Source organism: Pinus tabuliformis, chromosome 9 (genome assembly GCF_031772625.1).
Source record: "Pinus tabuliformis cultivar Carrire ecotype Pingquan chromosome 9, CPIR1, whole genome shotgun sequence".
NCBI classification, from domain to species: Eukaryota; Viridiplantae; Streptophyta; class Pinopsida; order Pinales; family Pinaceae; genus Pinus; species Pinus tabuliformis.
The window spans coordinates 479,754,663-479,774,596 of NC_142307.1; the positions used below are offsets into that span (position 1 = coordinate 479,754,663).

At 42.6% G+C, this 19,934-nt stretch overlaps 1 protein-coding gene across 5 annotated transcripts in view; it reads right to left on the reverse strand.

Moving 5' to 3' along the window:
* Nucleotides 1-19,934, reverse strand: part of LOC149149301 (transmembrane protein-like protein) — a 483,547-nt gene that overhangs the window by 337,873 nt on the left and 125,740 nt on the right. For 3 of the 5 annotated variants that reach the window (XR_016262832.1, XM_089440557.1, XM_089440555.1), the window contains one exon: nt 925-1,034. Coding sequence is in view for 4 of the 5 variants with exons in the window: in XM_089440557.1 (XP_089296683.1) it covers nt 925-1,034 (110 nt within the window). In the remaining variant the exon portion in view is untranslated. The remainder of the gene's footprint in view (nt 1-924; nt 1,035-19,934) is intronic. The other 2 variants (XM_089440558.1, XM_089440556.1) reach the window with 1 other exon arrangement.

The following is a 19,934-nucleotide window of genomic DNA, read 5'->3' on the forward strand; positions in this document are numbered from 1 at the left end:
TGAACGCTTTCGGTAAACCTTGGTAAACCTTGGACACTAATCATGGTTCAATTATCTACATCTACAGACATGGCAGATCCTGAAAACACATTTCACATAAGAAAGACAATACTATTTAATAACTGAAGCATAAAAATAGCATTCTAAATGGTTAGACAAATCCCATTACTGTTACTTAATAACTGAAGCATAAAAAGATCATTCTAAATGATCAGACGAATGCCAGTATGTGGCTATACAACTCAGCTAAGCTAGAGCATCATATTTATCTTTCCAAATATGGCATCAATCAGATGCTGCAAATCTCTACGTAATTTCCGATTCACAACAATTCAGTATATTAGATTGTCCTTTTATGTAATATCTTGAAAGTGGACAGTGAATAGCAGTATATGTGTCCGTTGCTGTATTTTCTAGTACCACCAACCTACTCTTTTGGTCACATGTCAACATTAATAAAACCATCCTATATGATCTTTATAGCAGTATGAGCAACACAAGCTTCTCAAAAATATATGTTGAGATGAAAATATGCTAATAGAAGAAAATCAGAGTAGAACTACTCAAACTGCTAAATATGTGTTCATTTGTTTGTCTGCTTGCATCTGTCAGAGGATATTGGTAAATTTACAAGACACTCATTATCAAATATGCTTCTATATAGCCATCCCCTTGACTATTTTTGTCGATTTTCTAAAATTTCCTCTGCAAATAGCCAGAATGTGAGGCCATAAATTCCATAATCAAGTTCTCCTGTAATTATATGAATAGCTCCTTTAAATCCCTCTAAAAATATAGATCTCTAGTTGTGAGCGTCAACATTATGTAGGAACAAAGAAGAGAGCAATACGTTTAAACGTGAGAAAACATCAAAGGAATAATACAACAATTCAAGCTAGCTTTCAACAGGGAGAAGTTAATGACCTGTTCATCTGTCAAGTTGAATGTCATGCTTTCTTGAAACCAGGTACATTGTCCCATGTTCGACATATTATGACCAATTCCAACATGCATAGCTGCAATTAAATCTGATTCTACTCCAATAGACAGAAACAACAGACTAATATTATAAAGAATATGATGCAAAATGCTTTAACAAGTGCACAAAGATACATATTCAATAAAACAACAAGTACTGATTGTGTGCTTCTCAAACAAATTGAAATCAATTGAAATTATCAATATTCTCTACCGGATTAGACAGAAGAAGTGAAGGAGCATTGCTTTAAGCTCTTGCAGATATTTTGTAAATAATACTCTTACAAGCTTCTTATAACCTCATGATTTTCATTAGAGGAAATTTCAATCTAAAAGTGCCCATGAAATTTTCATGTAATTTCCAAGTCATAATATGTAAACCAATCAAAATCCTTTAAATTTAAAAAGAGGTACATGTAAATATTTTGGAGGGAAAAGAAGAAAACTACTTTTTTTTCAATTGTATTTTTGGTTTATCTTCTTATATGTTTACTCAAATTTCAAGTGTAAACACTCGTATGCAGAATTAAATTCCACATCCATCAAGTACCCTGTTGTCGCGCAAACTGGCACGACAACGCTCAGACCGGGGGCTGTCACTCTGATCCCCGGTCTCTCCGTTTAAGCCTGTCTCCTACGGCTAAGGGGGGTAGACCCTGAGGAAAGATGAAGGCCAACTGCCAAACAGTTGGGCCGGGAGACGAGATGCACGAAAATGGTTTTATTGATTTTGATAGACCAGTGCCTAAATGAGTACTTTCTAGGTGATATAAGAGCATAAATCATAAACAGCAATCACCATTCATCAAATGATCGGAACAAAGCTTTAAATATCCAGCAAAAATAAGAGAAATAATTTCGCTTCAAAAAACAGGGAAACCAGATATCTAATTTGGATTCAGATCTCAGCGTTAAAGATATGCAATGATAAACGACTGAATGCGATAAAAGTAATTCTCCACACACAAGAAAGAAATTTTTATGCTTTTTTAAATTTTTTTTTTTTTTTTTTTTTTTTTAAAAACTAATAATTTTAAATCTAAACTATATTAAAGGTAAGCCAATTAAAATCTAAAAAAAAAAGAAAAGAAAATAAAATCAAACTAAATCTTAAAATCTAAATCATGAAATGCATTTCTCTCCTTTTTTTTTTTTTTTTTATTTGACTTTTAATGCACTAAAAAAAATTAAAATCTAAATGTTAAAGTCTAAGAAGGAACTAACATAAAATCTATATTAAACAAAAACATAAAATCTAATGTCCAACCTACGATTAACACCTTTTATGAAATTATTTATAATACAATTTAAACAAAATAAAAATGAAATGATTCCGGAACCCTAATCTAAAACGTAACTTCAAAAATAGTTATCACGACATGCAAAGGAATGAGCCGTAAGCCAGTACGCTGCACACTGACGGGAATGCAAAATAAACAAAACGGTTCAACGTTGAGATGTATTGTGTGAAGACGAGGTGATACGCAGTTGAAACCACACCGCAAGAGCCTACGCCTAAGCTGCTGAGCGATAATGAACCAGCCACCGGAGGAAAGAGGAAATCTAGAATACGACGGCAGCAGTAAAACGATTCAAACGCATCTGCACACCCCTTTTCCTGAGCCAAGATTCGTGGGTGCGGTGAGATTCAGCAGGTGTGCAGGACGGATTTCGACAAGCAAGGGGCCGCAGGCCAAAACTCAGAAGGAAAGACCAACTCACGCAAACAGCTGGGCATGAATTCGATGTTAAATGCAAATGGGAGATAAAAAAAAAACGCTGCAGAGATGTAAATCGATATTGGTAATACATGCAAAAGCACGATCACGACCACCAAATCATGGGGCTCGACAACGGGATGCACAGTCAACAGCAAAAATCGATTTTGAAATTCGTTTGACACACAGAAATTTGCCTGAAGATGGATGACGCAGCTGCAAACTGATTTTCCTTAGATTTCCCAATAAATTACTGAGGAAAATCAAATGTGATTCATGACAGTAGGTCCCTAGCTTCTGAGAGGAGAAATCGATGCATAAATGAGAGAAAAGGACAGCCTTTTGGAGCAAATCGATTTAAGCTTGCTTGGTTTAATGAAATTGCTGAATAAGTTCCACCAGAAATCAAATCATAAGCTACTCAAATCTGAAACCTAAACTGTGTATACATTCACACTTCAATTTTGTTTCAAAACTTTCTCTGTCATATTCAGTGTTGTGCTTGCAGTTTTAAAAGAACAGCAGGGCTTTGAGAATACCTGGGATGGTTTGGAACCTGCAGAACGCACCTTTTCACGCTTGACTTTCCCTCTGGCGCAATGTGTTTTCAGCAGCAGCATGGGCCTTTGAAACCCTGGAAAACAGAAAAACAAGAGCCCGGCAGATATATGCAAAACTTCAAAATAAGACCACTTCAAAATTTACCTAGAATTATTAGGAAATTACAGCTCTTGGACAGCCAAATTTAACACTAATTGCAGTAATGTTTTCAAGCTATCAAACATTTGAACTTTACTGTGAAATAAAGAAAATCCCTCATGTAAAACAGGAAATAAACCCTAAAAGATTAACCCAGGGCACAAACAGCTGGGCTCTGCACAGAACAGCTTGTGGGAGTCGGCTGGTTCAGCCCAGAACTTCCCCAAACGCCCACAAATAACCTCCACCTAAAAGTTTCCTGCACACCTCAAGCAAGCATCAGCAAAAAGGGCAAGAAATGCTGCCAGATTTCAAGAGAAAATGGAGATACCTGCCATTTTCCAGAAACCCTACAACATTCAGACCCTAGCACGTGAGCAAGATACCTGTACTCACAATGCTCTGAAAAAAATCAGCTATTTTAACTGTTGAAAACTGAAATATGCAGAAAAGCAAACACCTCACAGCAATTCCAGAGAGTAACACCAGCCAGTTTGAACCCCAAAGTCTTTTTATTAATCAGAAATCAGTTTACAAGAGAGCTTTCAGTACAGACTCACAGATCAGATGAAAAAAAAAATGTCCCCCTAAGACCCTACATAAAGGAAATGATCCCAACGGCTAGTTTTGGGTGATCCACAAAAATATTATTATTTTATTGCTTAGGGTTTTTGCTTTATGCTTTTTATTTTTTATTATTAATTTTTATTTTTCAAAAATTTTTATATTTTTTTTTTTTTTTTTTTATTTATGAATTTATTATTTTTATTCATTAAAAAAAAAAATTTAAATTTAAAATGGATCATCAAACCCAGCCGTTGGAATCATCACCTAGCACCTAGGACCTAGGACTCATGAGGGGATTTACAACATTTTCAACCCTCAAGACACAATTCATCATGATTTTTTTACAATTTTTACAATTTACATCTCAAAGGGATGAATCCACTTTAACATAGACCCTCATAGACCACCCAGATCTGCGACACAACTATAATCTAGCAGAGTAACACGCTAGGATTCTCCTAAAGTCCTAATGACGAAATGCATCCCGGCTTTGGGGTCGGGTTTGAAGGAAAACTCTGCCGATCCATGGATCGGTGAGACTAAAAACCTCCCGGGACGCAGATCATCATTAGAACGTTAGGTCCACCTAGGCAACTTTACATACATGACTCTGATCTGCTTAGATTATTTACAATTCAAAACATGCAGACTGGGTTTACAACAAAAATGATCAAGCCGTCGATGACTGTAGGCTGGCACGGACATGTCGCTCAGGAGCTACCCTTCTCTGCCAACAGAAAGGAGGTGTACTGCATGGGTAGTTGACCAGTAGTGGTCAACATACCCATTATGTATACTTTTGAGAAAACTCACATTAATAAAAAATGAAGATACATTAAAAACGTGCGACAAACATACCTACTAAACATACCTAGTTGGTGGTGGTATTGAGTAGCCACATAGTAGGCCTTAGACTTGATTGTGTCTTGCCTGAGGATTCCCTAATGCTACTAGGGAAACCACCCTTGTGTATAATCCATCATTTACTAAAAATAGGGAAGTTGTTGCCTAGGTGATAGTGGTAACACTTCCATGTTACACTAATCTTAGCATTTTGTAAATGGTTTTGCCCTCAGGTGCTAGATTTTGTGACAACAAACTCTAGTTGCCCTCAAAATTATTGAAGAATTTCTCCCTCAAGGTTGCATCTTGACCCTATATCCCAATTATAGCAAGGCATTTTTTTCCTTCCCTTTTCAACTAACTCAAAAACCCTAAAATTCTTCCCTTTTACCTTTTTTTGTTTTGTTTTGCAATCTAATTTATTGCAGAAAAATACTCTAAATCAGATTGCATTTAGAGCCCTTTATACCCCAAAAAATATATCTTAACTTTGGCTTCTCTTCCTCTAAGCAAAATGGTTAAAATTTTCTCCGAACTCTACATCATTTTGTTTGATTGGACCATTGTTTGTGTACTTGTTTGCAAGATCTTAATAGAGAATTTAATTTTGATTTAAACCTGAGAATTTCATTTGTAAAAATCAGATTTGGTATTGTTACTACAAAATCTAACTCAGTGCAAACCCTCACTAAGCACTCAAGATTCAGAGCAACAATGGGATTAGCCACCAATGACACCTTAGTAACTATTCCCCTACTATTCTATGGTAGGATGTTATCCACATAAGGGAGGCTTCCCCAACAAATCTTAGGGATTAATTAATCCAAGTAACGTAGGCTAAACACCCACCCCGTAAGGGTTCTACTACAAGGTTCACCCAAGAACAAATATTCAAAATTATGATTTTGGGTGCTTTATAATATAATTCTAAAGCAAGTTCAAAGGATCCTATGGCTAAATCAAGAGGGTTTGGTGTTGGAATTTCTAAGTCTGACACATTAGAAACCCTTCATGCACTTTACTGATTTATTCCTACCTACTTGTTTTGTTAATTAAAAGTTATTTACCATGTAAAAACTGGAAATAAATACAAATGCATGCTTAACACATTACAGATCATCAACTGAAGGAAATAGAAACAAGCACACAAGTGACACTGTTGTTTTTGGACTAATGTCCCCGGAAAAACCCAATGCAGGAAAACCGGTGCAGTTATCTGAGGGTTTGATTTATTAAGCAATTTCATAATACAATCTGGGTGCCAAATCCGGCTCACCCAACAGAGAAAAATCTTGGCAGTAGCACCTCTCTACTCAGAAGCAGATATTTCGGCTGAAACCCCGGATAAACACTCCGGCAACTCTACAGCTCCAATTCGCCCCACGAAACCCCAGTGTCAACCTCTAGGGACTACGTCACCTCTCGCTGGCCCAGCATTAACCCAACGTCACTCCGACTTGGCCTGCATCGGCCTCTAGAGGCACTGCGTCAGCCCTCTGGCCCTCTGCATCACCCACGCTGGCCCTCTGAGGCACTGCGCAGCTCCTCGCTGCTTCTGTGTGAACCCTTGGCTGCTTCTGCGTCCCTCTCTCTGGCTACTGCACTGATCCTCCCGGTGCTATCTCTGCCTCTCTGCTTTTGTATTCACTGCCCCTCGACTGCAACTCTGATCACTCTCTCAACTTTCTCAGCAAACCCAGCCCCAGAAAGTCTAAATATTGATCTCTTGGTGTGTTCTCCAAGTGACCCTCAAGCCTCCTCTTATACCTTTCTTGTTGACAAATCAACGGCCGAAATTAAGTCCCTAATCAATAGCTAAGATTAGATTTGGCTTGATCCATGTCTTTTGGACCATTCTAACACAGTTTTATATTAATTCACATTAATATTTTATTTTCCCTAAGTTTAGACTTAGGGACTCCATTAAAGATATTAATTATTTTAATATCTCCCAAACTGTTTAGAATCTGCCCAAACCCTTTCTGGGTATTGGAGATCTCATGTGCCTTAGCCTCTCCACCAATTTTCGTGGCTAGAGCACATTCGATGCTACCCAAAATCAACACTTGGTATGTCCTAGATAAGCACAAATAGGTTCCAAAATACATGCAATCTAGAAATTACACTTTGTTGTTATAAACTATGGTTTCAATCAACACAATTATAGCATGCATATTTCATAACAGCGACGACAAAACAACCCAAAATTTATAATAGACAAGTGAAAAATGAGTTATTCAATGAGTGGACTAGGAAATAAATTACGGCAATTGTCAATGGCTGAAAACATATAAAAAGCAAAAAAAACCCTAGGCTTCCACCTTAATTAATGGTTGAAAAATGATATTTTTAGCTTTCCATTTTAATGCATGCAAAGTGTAACCCTAGGACTATAAGATCCAAGGTAAATAATGTTGGAAAAGTATATTTTGACATAACCTAACCTTAATTTACCTTAGAAAGCATTAAAAGATAGGATTGACACAAAAGAATGGACTAGTGCCTTTCTCAATCAAGGGCTAATCAAGTATAAGGCTAAAATCTACAGAAGAGGATCGATGGAAGTTATTTAAAGGAGAGAGGGAAAGCTACACTTAGGTTTCTCAATTCCTCAAACCTTAGCATCCTTCAATCTTCTTGGAGGTGATATGGGAGGAAGTTACACTTAGGTTCCTCAATCGAAAATTAATGACAATCTTGTCAAGGAGATGTTAGAGCCACAAAAGATTCAACAACACTTTGTGAAATTTCCTTAATTGTACCAACTGGAATTTAATCTTCTATCTACTGGAGATTATTTGTCGTCAAAAATTAATTACAACAAATAATGTTTAAATCGCTACTGCAATTTTCACAAATAATAGCAAGAACAGAGAAATAATGCACACACAAAACAATTAACACCAATATTTTTAGACAAATTGTCCCTAGAAAAACCCTAGTGGAGAAAAATTGTTCTACAGATGAGGGTTTTATTATTATTCTTCAACAAAAATTGAGAATTACAATATGCTTTCCTCTTACTGGCAAAGCTCCGGCAAATATCTTTCTCTTCACAAAAACAATCTGGAATACACAAAGTCTCCCTCGATGGATGTATTTGGCCTCGCTGTGTAATTCGCACTCCTCCCAACAACTCGCACTGGTTCTGAAACTCGCACTAGCTACTCCGGTAATTCACACTGCCTCTGGGAAAATTATTGTGCAAGCAAATCTGCTCCAGCAACTTATCTGTCCTGTTACCACACAATCTAGTAGGACCTAATAAGGGAAACCCTATAGGACAAAGATCTAGACCAAGTGATAACAATGGGATAATGAGCCACTATCATGATAGTCAATATCCCATGCTCTTTACGGACTTTCACCGATGGGAGGAGTCCCGGTGGGAGGGAATCACTTAGGATAAGTAGTTCTATTATTAGGTATGATGTGATTCCATAAAGTCCATTCAAAGAGAGACACAAAAATGGCTCAATGCTTCAAGGAAGCTAAAACGCTCTCTAAGAAAAGCCTTGTGACAAGGTGTCCAAGACTTAGGGTTTTAAGATATGTAGTGGTAATAGGTATTCCTAAGATCAAGGCTCTCGGTGATGAGGTGGGATCCCTCAAGGAAGCTCTTTGTGATGCTTTGATACTTCTAAGAGGCTTTTGTCTCCCTTTAAGAGACCTAGAAAAGAGATGCACGAGACCTCGGATTTTGCGACTTGTCGTGGAAAAAGGCACTCTCAAGTTCAAGGCAAGGAAGAGAAAGGGCTTCATATGATTTATTCCAATATATACTACATTCATACAACCCTCAAAGAAGTCCCCAAACCAAGAAGATACAAGCTAGATGTTTCCTTTCTAGGGCACAAGATTGTATGGATGGAAAACTGTGAGAATCTTAACAAACTTGGAGGACCTCTTGACAAGATCTTAAAGAAGAGTCTTGTGCTCACGGAATATAAAAATTAACCCTTAAGAGAATTCTGCTTGATGCCCTAGTCTAGCCATCCAAGAGAAAGGGGACCTGTTACCCACCACTTGTCGCTAATGTACATAGGAGAAAATATTTCTCCTAAATGGTCCTCAGTCGGTAGCCAACAGCCACTTGCAGCCATCAAATACCTCAATGTGCCATTATCTCTGCCACCTGAGCAAGCCATGTGGTCTCTTGCCCATCTATTATGATCGTATGTTTGAAGGTGGGCCTCTCGACCCTAAAGCTATGGCTTTTCATTGGTATAGTTGAGTAATTTTCCTTATCATGGACACTTTTGGGCATGGATTTGTGGGGGGATTCAGCGGAAAGGGTGGGCTAGGTTTGTACTCTTGTCTCCTCTGCTCGATTTGGCAGTTACCCTTGTATCCTAGTCCCATGGGATCTCTTTACTGGCCATTAGCTTTAGGGTTGGAACTACATGGGAAATCTTGATTTTGGTTGCGTGGTTCCGCTTCCCGACACCATATACATCACTCCCTTCTGCTCAGTTTAGCCCCATTCATCATTTTTCCTATCTAGGTCCACATGTGTCCACTGGGTCTACGTAGGGTTAGCCTCCCCCTCCTCTTGTCCACACCTTGGGTCGAGCCTAGAACGATGCCCCGAAGGTTGATGCAACTAAAAAGAAAAGAAAAAGCATAATTTGGCCACTCTCAACAGGAAATGTACCACAAAATGCAAAAGATGGTCGGGACATACAAATTTAGCACGTGGGCAAAAGCCAAACATGAGCTCTACTCCTTATCCATGGCCATCACCCTAGTTCCTATGGGCCCTAGATGAGCCCCCTCCATCATCGAGGAACCCATGATTGTCCCAACCCCTGGTGGGCGATGAACCGCCCCACCTTAAGGGGGTATCCACTCTTATATACAAAGCATGATCTCATCCCCTAGAGCGTCGAGCAGTTATGAATAAAAATCAATCAAAGACAAAAGACATATGAAGAAGGTGGAAAAACAAAGGTCAAGGTAACTCATGTACCACGATTTTCTCCCTCCTACACTCATATACCCAGGTGTGGGCTTCCCTTATTATAGCTACCCTTGTACCATAACATGTGCTTTGGATGATTCCCCTGATCCTATGAAAATTTCTGAATCGAACAAGTCAGAAATCCTGTTGCAGTAAACTGATTTGCATTACCTACATGTGTTCTTCATTTAACAAGTTATTTTCAGAAGTATTCAGAAAATATTAATGCAAATGCATTGCAGCCTACACCAATATACAAATCAAGCACTGAAAAATAAAAGAGACAATCACACAAAGAACACACTTATTTTTGGACTAAACATCCCCGGAAAAACCCAATGCAGGAAAACCGGTGCAGCAGCTCTAACAGTTTTCTATTATTAAGCATTAGTTTTGAATACAAATGTTGGTTGCCCTCCCAACAAACCAGTGACAGAAAACCTGAGTGAGTTTTACCTCACTTCACCCGACAAATTTTAGTTGATCTGGCAGCAAATCTCGCTAGCCCCGGTTACAACTGCGTTGCCCTTCGTAGTAACTACATGGGCCTGTGTGGAGCTCTCTAAGGCTCTGCATCAGCGCTTCTTCCCACTGCGTCAGCTTTCCTGTTGTTCCGGCAGTTCCAACACTCTGCATGGAAGGCAACTCTCTCCCTCTACACTGGCCCTTCTAGCTCTGCGTCAAGGTTGCGTGGGCCCAAACTGGCCCAACGTCAACTCTCCTGGCTACTGCGCTGCCTCCACAAGCTTCTCTCTGCCTCTCTCTCTGTATTCCCGAACTATCCCTGCGCCTTAGCTACAAGATCTCCCCAATCGGTTTTCCTCCTAAGAACTTCTCACCTCAAAAAATCGATTTCCTCAATCTCTCTTTGTGTGTTCTCCAACTAACCCCAAGCCTCCATTTATACTTTTCCTGTTGAGAAATCAACGGTTGTGATCTAATCTCTAATCAACGGCTAAGATTAAATTAGACTTGATCCTCGTCTCGTAGAAGCTTCTCACCCATATTTTCATTAATACCCATTAATATTTTAATTTTCCTAAGTTTAGGCTTAAAAACATCATTAAAAATATTAATTATTTTAATAAAATACAATCCGAGTGGAATTTCACCAAACAATTTCTGGTTCTTGGAGATCTCGAGTGTTCCAGCCCCTCCACAAAATTTCGGAGCTAGATCACATCCGATGCTACCCAAAAATCAACAGATCCCACTTTGTTCCATTACTTTGTCATTTGCCACCTACCACTTGGGGGATGTATCATGGACATGTCCCCCCCTTTAAAGGATGAAACCAACTAATAGGGTCTGTTGACCATTGAAGTTGCACCTGAAATTTTTTTTGAAGACTCCATGCCTGAGGATATGTCAAAGGCTTCATGTACCATCAGAGTTCACTATATCATCAAATTTTTTTAACTCTATTTTATATTTTCATCTTCTTCTATTGTACTCAGATTCCACAAGCCCTACGGGGATGATGTAAAGTGATGCTGGTATGATGAATTGAGTCATGTAACAGGCCTAGGTAACTTGGGAACTTATCATCAAGTGAGTTTACTATGGGATGTTTTTTTCACTTGGTTAATTATTAGGTGCTTACAGGGACTTAATAATTAATTGAGTTTTTTCCTCCAGGCATAGCCCCAAAGCCGGAGTGTGAATTGTGTTGGAATTTCTAAGTTTTACCCATTAGAAATTCTTCCTGTACTATTTGGTTTATTTCTTCCTACTTGTTTAATTACTTAACAAGTTATTTACCATGTAAATATTGAAAATAAACACAAGTACAGTATCGACATCTACAAATCATCAACTGAAAGGAAACAAGCACATAAGTGACACCGTTATTTTTGGACCAATGTCCCTGGAAAAACCCAATGTGGGAAAACCAGTACAGCTATTCAGAGGGTTATATTATTATGCAGTTTATCTGAGTACAATTGGGTGCCTAAACCGGTTCACCCAACAGAGAAAAATATACAAAAGCAATACCTCTATATCCGGAAACAGGTATTCAGAAAACATGTCCCACAGAAAACCTCTCCGGCACAACTGAAGCTCAGCGCTGGCCCTTCTGGCCTCTGCGTCAACCTCCTTCTGACCTACGTCAGCCCCAGGACTCTCTATGTCAGTCCTCTTAGGCATTGCGCAACCTCTGGGAGCCTCTGTGTCACTCCCTCTACCCTTTGCGTGAATGACACGATCTCTCTGGGCTCTGCGTAGTGTACTGACTGTTGCTTTGGCTCTCTCTGCTTCTGTGCTGGTCTCCCAGTATTGTCCCTGCCTCTCTGCCTCGTACTCACTGCCCCTCGCTGCTGATCATTGATTCAACTTTGCTTAGCAACCCCCCTCTAGCGCTCCTAGCCAATGCAACTGTCACTCCGAAACTCCTCTGCACCGACACTGGTCCATCCTATTCCTTCTGATATGGGCTCCCATAGCAAAGTATTGATCCAAGAGGTGGACTCCTCAAGGATCCTGCCCATCTACAGTTCTTTCGAACTATAGTAATAGATCACCACACCTCTCCCTTGGAGGTATCTGGGCAATCATGGCAAACTCCTCCTCGATCTTAGCAGTTGCAGCAAGTGGATCATATTTCTTGTCCTTGTCCTTCTTCTTGAGAGGACACTGTGTAGCGTAGTGACCAAATTCACCACACCAGAAACATATGATCTTTGAAATGTCCTCCTTCCGCCTTCGCTGCTCCTGCTACCCCTTTGATGCAAGGGTTGCATTCTCTTCCTCCTCCTTGGGCTTCGTCCCACTGCTGCTGCTGCTATCAAGTTTACACTTGACTAAGTCTCACCTCATCTCTTCCTGCTGAAAAGCAACCCACATCCCTTCCCAATCCGACAATCTCTCTCTGCCTAGGATACTCTGGAAAAACACTTGCCATTCTTCTGACACTGAATTCAAGGCCAACCTCACCATCTCGGTAGGCCGAGGCACTGATCATACATCTTCCAACAAGTCTCGGACCTCCTGAAGCTTCGATAGGAACAGATCAATGTGTTCCCCCTTCTGCATCCTTGTGGATCTCATTTTCTCCTCCAAGTACATCTTCCGCTGCTCGGAAGATTCCTGATACAATGTAGCCAAGGCATCCCACATCTCCTTGGTAGTCCCTTTGCAAGCAATGTGACATACAACATGATCCCTCACTCCATCGAGAATCAACTGCTTGGCCTTCGCCATTTTAGCCTTGTACTTCTTGAGTGGATTTGCATCTAGAGGTTCAGCTACCACACTATCAACATAGGCTTTGAGATTATGCTCATCCAGAAGGCAAGATATCCTAGCCTTCCAGATCACATAGTTGGATGCTCCGTCCAACCGATATTGATCTCTCAGCCCATTAGCTGCTATCTCTGCCAACAAAATGTTGAACTGCCTCCTCTCTCCTCTGCTACTCAACAATTGAGAAATCGAATTCCCTAGCTAGAAATTCTCTGAGGTAGAAATTCCCTCAAAAAGTGTCTCCTTCCTTCTTCTGACGTTTTTCTACCCCAGCAACTGCTCCAGAAAAATGTGTCTTGCCTGAAGACTTCTCTACGCTAAAGCTTCTACTGCGCTACTCCCTCTGCCGCTGACTAATCTTGATCTAGAAATCTTACCTCTCTGTCAACTCACTTAGAGAGAGATCTTCCTTGAGAATCTTTCCCTCTTGGCCTAGACTACGCAATCCCTTTGGGGATTCGATCTGTTGCCTACGCAGCGCTTCGATTGTAAGGATCCTAAATCGGAATACAAGCGATATAAAGCAAATAATTTGTGCAGCAAATTATAAAAACGAAATACACATTAAACACCCATGGAAACGCTGCAAATAAGGAACTGCTGAGCCATTTTATTATTTTTCTGAAGGAAAAATACAATGGATAATAAGATGGTGCACCTAGGCTTGTCTCAATGGACAAGCATGACCAAACCCAGGTGAGAAAATGGCTGAACTGAAGGTTGTCCAATTGCTGCACCAATCTGCATTGCGCTGCCTAGAAAACTGCCTTTCTGCTGAAGTTCGAATGGCTGAAAGGTCCAATTCCTATGCCTAGAAAATTATGTGCTTTTAACCCTGGACTCCTTGGCCTAAACCCAAAAAAACCCACGAAGGATTTTGGCTGGTTTAGACTTTTGAAATTCGACCCCCTTGGAGTCCAACTTCAGCTGTAACTACAAAACTCGGCCTGCTGGAAAATGCCTGTAAATCCCCTCGGAAATGGTCCCAAAATGTTGGGCTGACCCATACTATCAAATCCCTGACTTCCCGGATGGGCTTCCGGCCTATGGCACCTGCTCCCAAGCTCCACGAAAACTGTTGGAAAGGCCTCTGTGTTGTCCCAAAGCCCAGCAATTTAAACTGCTGGAATGCTGGCTCTGCTGGCTCCAAACTCACAAAGAATGTTGGCCTATTGCTGCTCTCTCATTCCACTAACTCTCCCAGCAAACACTTGATCTCTGATGGCTCCAAACGCCACCTGCGTAATTCCCAGCTGCCCAGAAATACGCACTCCCTACTCTGTGTTGGATGGAAGTGTTGTAGCACACCCCCGGAACTCCTAAAATACTTGTGGAACTGCCTCTCTAGGGTGGGCACAGAGGGTCCTCCGAAGTAGAGGTTGAATCTCCCACTTGAGAGATTTGTGGCTAAACAGCCGGTTGACTCAGCTAAACAGCAGAGCGAACAGTCAAGTAATTTGTTTGCAAGATGTAAGAATGAAACCCAAAATGAGAGATGCTCCCTCCTTGTAACTCCTTGGGCCTCCCTTGCCTCATGTGGGCCCCTCCATCCACCTATTTGACTTCCCTCCAAGCCATTCGAATGGCCCAATTCGAATTCTCATGTGGGTGGCCCCCACATTCCACTAGCAAGCAAATAAAGTCGAATTACCTCCTAAGTCCTTAAGTCGAAAATGATGGATTCTCTTCCTTAGCCAAAATTGTGCAAAATTGTGTAGCAACATCGTGTTACAAAGGTATTTGAGAAGGGATATTACAGTCCTCCCCTCCCAAATGTTGCTTGCCCTCAAGTAACCTCAAAGCTGAGTGCTCCAATATGTGCTCACCTTCCCAGGTGGCATCCTCATCTAACAAGTTCTTCCAACGCACCAAGAACTCCCTGAGGGTCCTGCTCCTCAGTTTCCTTTCCCTGCACTCCAAAATGGCCTCAGGTTCCAAAACCAAGTGGCCCTCATCATCCAGTGGGGGTAGATCAGTTGCTGCTGTCACCTGTTGTCCCAACACCTTTTTAAGGCATGAGACATGAAAGACATTGTGGATCCTGCTCCCCTGAGGCAGCGCTAGCTCATAATCCACCTCTCCAACTCATCTAATCACCCGATAGGGCCCATAGAAGCGTGGTTGTAGCTTCTCGACCGTCTTCTGCTTCAGAGTGGACTGCCTGTAAGGTTGTAGCCGGAGGTATACCAAGTCCTCCTCCTCGAAATGCCTCTCCTTCCTGTGTCAATCTACGTATACATTCTGCTGATTTTGGGTTGTCACCAAGTTATCCTTGAGAGCCTTGAGGATGTCTTGTCTCTCTTGGACCCAGTCTTTGGCCTTTGGGGCCCGGTTGTCTCCAAAAACAATGTCAACAAAAGATAATGCATCATATCCATATAAAGCACAGAAAGGAGTCATACCAATGGACATGTGGTGGGTGGTGTTGTAGCAGTACTCGCCCAGATGCAACCACCGAATCCAAGCCCTCTGCTGACCAGTCACGTAGTTCCTCAGGTACCCCTCCAACCACTAATTAACCCTCTCGGTCTAGCCATCTATCTGAGGATGGTAGCTGGTGCTAGGAGTGAGCTCGGTCCCAACCAATCTGAAAAGTTCCTGCCAAAAGCCTCCCATGAACCTATTGTCCCTGTCACTCACAATGTTCTTGGGGAGCCCATGCAATCTGAAGATCTCCCGAAAGAACAGTTTTGCAACCTGTGCAGCCATGTATCTGGTGGGGATAGCGAAAAAGTGGGCATATTTGGTCAATCTGTCGACCACTATGTAGATTCAGTCCTTCCCCTGCACTGTGGGGAGCCCTATGATGAAATCCATAGAGATACTTTCCCATTTCCCCTCGGGGATGGGAAGTAGCTATAGCAATCCTGCAGGGTGGATCAGTTCCCCCTTGTTCCTCTGACATGCCTCACTTCTGTACGTGTTGCAGCACGTCCCCCTTGAGGCCCTTCCACGTGAATCTCTCCTTGACTGCCATATAAGTTTTCTGGAACCCTTGGTGCCCGTATAATGGTGAATCATGTGCTGCCTGGAGCACCCTCTCTCTCAACTACAAGTTGGGTACTAAGAAAATGTGCCCCTTGTAATAGATGACCTCATCCATCACTCGGTAATGCTCATCTGCATGGGTACCCTCCAATACCTCGCATGCCCTCCTGTCCTTGGAGTACTCCACCAATAGTTGAGCCTTCCAATCATTCATGAAGGATAACCTAGCTGGTCTTCGAGATAGAGCATCGGCCACCACATTGTGCTTTCCCTACACATACTCTATATCGAAGTCATAGGCCTGCACCTTGCTAACCCATCTCTGTTGCTTGCCATTGAGGCCTTGCTGCCCCATGAAATGACGAAGACTGTTGTGATCAGTCCTCACTCGAACCCTGTTGCCCACCAAGTACTGACAGAATTTGGCCAATGCATGCATGATGGCCAACATCTCTTTCTCATATATGGAATATGACAGCTCATGTGGTAGGAGCTTCAGACTCTCGAAAGCAATGGGATGCCCTTTCCTGTGACAATACTGCTCCAACTCCCACCCCGGATGCATCACACTCCATGGTGAATGGCTGGGAAAAATCTGAAAGTGCCAAGACTGGGCAACTGCTCATCACCTCCTTGAGGCGGTCGAAGGCAACCTGTGCTCCATCAGTCCATGCGAAAGCCCCTCTCTTGGTCAAGTCGGTCAAGGGTGTTGCTAGCTATGAGAACCCCTTGACAAACTTCTTGTAGTAGGTGCAAAGGCCCAAGAAGCCCCTCAGCACAGTCACATCTGGGGGTACCAACAAATCTCGGATGGCCCAAATCTTCTCCTCATGGACCTTCACCCCATTAGCAGCAATGATATGCCCTAGGTAGAGCATCTCAGTCAAACCAAACTCGCACTTGGAGAGCTTGGCATAAAATTGCTACTCGTCCAGAATGCATAGTACCTCCTCCAAGTGTTTGAGGTGCTCCTCCCATGTCCAGCTGTAAATCAGAATGTCATTGAAGAAAACTAGTGCGAACCTCCTCAACTGTCCCCAGAAGACATGGTTCATGCATGACTGGAAGGTGGTTGGAGCGTTGGTCAGCCCAAACGACATGACCAGGAACTTGAAGTGCCCATAGTGGCATCGAAAAGCTATCTTAGGGATATCCTGATTCCTCACCCTAATCTGGTGGTACCCTGAACGCAAATCAATCTTAGAGAAGTACTTCGCTCCTCTAAGCTTGCCCATCAACTCATCTATGCGAGGATGGGGTACCGGTTCTTTAGTGTCTTCCGGTTGAGGGCCTAGTAGTCAATGCACATCTGAAGGGTTCCATCTTTCTTCTTCACTAGTACCACTGAAGAAGTGAAGGGACTGGAACTTGGCCTGATATGGCCCAATGCTAGTAGCTCTTGGATGGCCTTCTCTATCTCATCCTTATAGGCCTTGGGATGCCTATAAGGGTTGGTGATCATTGCTTGCACACCCGGCTCCAACTCAATAGTGTGTTCAAATCCCTTGTTTGGTGGCTACCTTGGTGGAATGTCCTCAAACACCACTGCGTATCTATCCAGCAAAGCCTGTATGTCTAGTGGTGGTGGTTGAGCCTGTCCCCCAGCCTCTGAAATCCTCAGCTCAACTGCCCATGCAATGTCCCCATGTCGCAGATTTGCCTCCATCCTGTGGGCCGAAACTGTCTGAGGTGGATAAGGCTGCATGCCTCTCAAAACTACCAGTTTGCCATCCGGCCCAATGAACTCCATCTCTGGCTTCCTCCAATCTGTCATGACTCGCCCAAGGGAATATAGCCACTAGACACCCATCACCACGTTGGTGTCTGGCACATCGACCACAAAGAAATGGTCCGTCATCGAGTAGTTCCCCATAACTACTATCAAGGAAGGCACATATCGAGTGCACTGTATGGTATGGTCACCTGGTACTAGGACTGAAAATCCGTCGAACTAAGCCATGGTGAGGCCCCTCCTCTTAACCAACTAGGCATCTATGAAATTGGGGGTATCCCCACTGTCAACTAGGACTGACACCCTCTGCCCCTGTACAATTATCCTCAGTGTCAAAAATTTGGGAATCCCGCATAAGGAAGCAAGGACTCCCCCGGTTGGGGCAAGGGATGCCCCACCCTATGAAGGTGGTGGTGGTGGCCCTCTATCTGCTGGATTCTCAACATCGGCCACACCACAATCTTGCTCCACCTTGTCCTCCTGGTCATTATAAAAAAAAACCTCAATATAGTGTGCGCTACCGGCAATGCACCGATGGCCTGGTGCCCAGGGCTCCCTGCATGTGAAGCACAGCTTCCTCCTCCTGAGGTCCTTTCGTGTGTCATCATCTAACTTCCCCCTCCCCTATGTGGTCCTATGAGGTGGGGGTCCAGTCTCATGGCCCTTTTGTGGAAAAGGGGTCCGTGCAGGAAAAGGTGCTCTAGTCTTGGGGATGGCCCCCTATAGATCTTTGGTGCACAATACTGCTTCTTGCAATGTGGAGGTTCTGCGTGACTTCACCAGTCCATGTAGGGGCTCAAGCAAGCCCTCAATGAAGGTGTACACCCTCCTAGCCTCTGATAGATCCGGTACCATCATTGATACTCGCAGAAATTCTGAGATGTACTGCTCCGAGTTGCCTATTTGGCGTAGTTGGGTCAACTCTCTAAAATGGGCCTTTGGATCTCTCTAGTCAAAACGCTCGACCACCCTCCTGGTGAAGTCCTCATAACAACCCACATTGGCATGCCCTAGGGTGGCCAAGCCATGAAACCACCAGTCATGGGCTTCCCCCTCCATGTGCAGCGTGGCCATCTTAATGGCTTCCTGTTCAGTCATCCAATTGAGTTGGAAGTAGGTGTCCATCTTCTCAACCCATGCCCTGGCCATGCACTTGGCAGTGCCATCGAAAGTAGGGAAGTACACCCTCCCTATGGTCCTTTGCAGCTCGTAGTTCTGGGTTCCCTGTCCTCCATAACCCTTGCTCTTCTCACTCTACTTGAGCTTGCAGAAATCTCTAAAAGAGAGGGCTTCCTTAAAGTCTGCATCCATAGACTACCACTCTCTGAAATAGTCTCTAGTCTGAATGGGGTCTTCACCCTTTACAAGTTCGATTTGTGCCACTAGTACAAAAGAAGGCAGTATAGCATGAGTTGGCCCACTGGCTAATGGGTGTTGCGCTGCTGGTGAGGGATGTTCGAATGGTTGAGAGGCCCCAAAACTTTCCCCAAACAGAAACCCTCTAGGAGTGGTACTCTCTCTATTATGCGACTTGATCTCTTCCAGCATATCTTTCTGACCCTTGGCTAAGTCATTCAAGGCCCTCAGGATACTGTCGAAAGCCATCTCTTCCCTGCTCTTGGGTTCCACCATGTCCTCCTCTTCTACTACTACTTTCCCTTTGTCCTCCATGTTTGGAGTAATCTCCACCTCTCTTTCTCTGCTTCGGTACCTCTGCCTTCGGTAGGTGATGTTTTGCTGGTCCCCTTCTCTCATAGGAGACAATCCCCACAGCTGAGCCAAGAACTAAGCTCTGATACCACCGTAAGGATCCTAAATAGGAATACAAGTGATATAAAGCAAATAATTTGTGCAGCAAATTTTAAAAACGAAATACACATTAAACATCCATGGAAATGCTGCAAATAAGGAACTACTAAGCCATTTTATTACTTTTCTGAAGGCAAAATACAATGGATAATAAGATGGTGCACCTGGGTTTGTCTCAATGGACAAGCATGACCAAACCGAGGTGAAAAAATGGTTGAACTGAAGGTTGTCCAATTGCTGCACTAATCTGCACTGCGCTGCCCAGAAAACTGCCTTTATGTTGAAGTTTGAATGACTAAAAGGTCCACTTCCTATGCCCACAAAATTATGTGCTTTTAACCCCGGACTCCTTGGCCTAAACCCAAAAGAACCCACGAAGGATTTTGGCTGGTTTAGA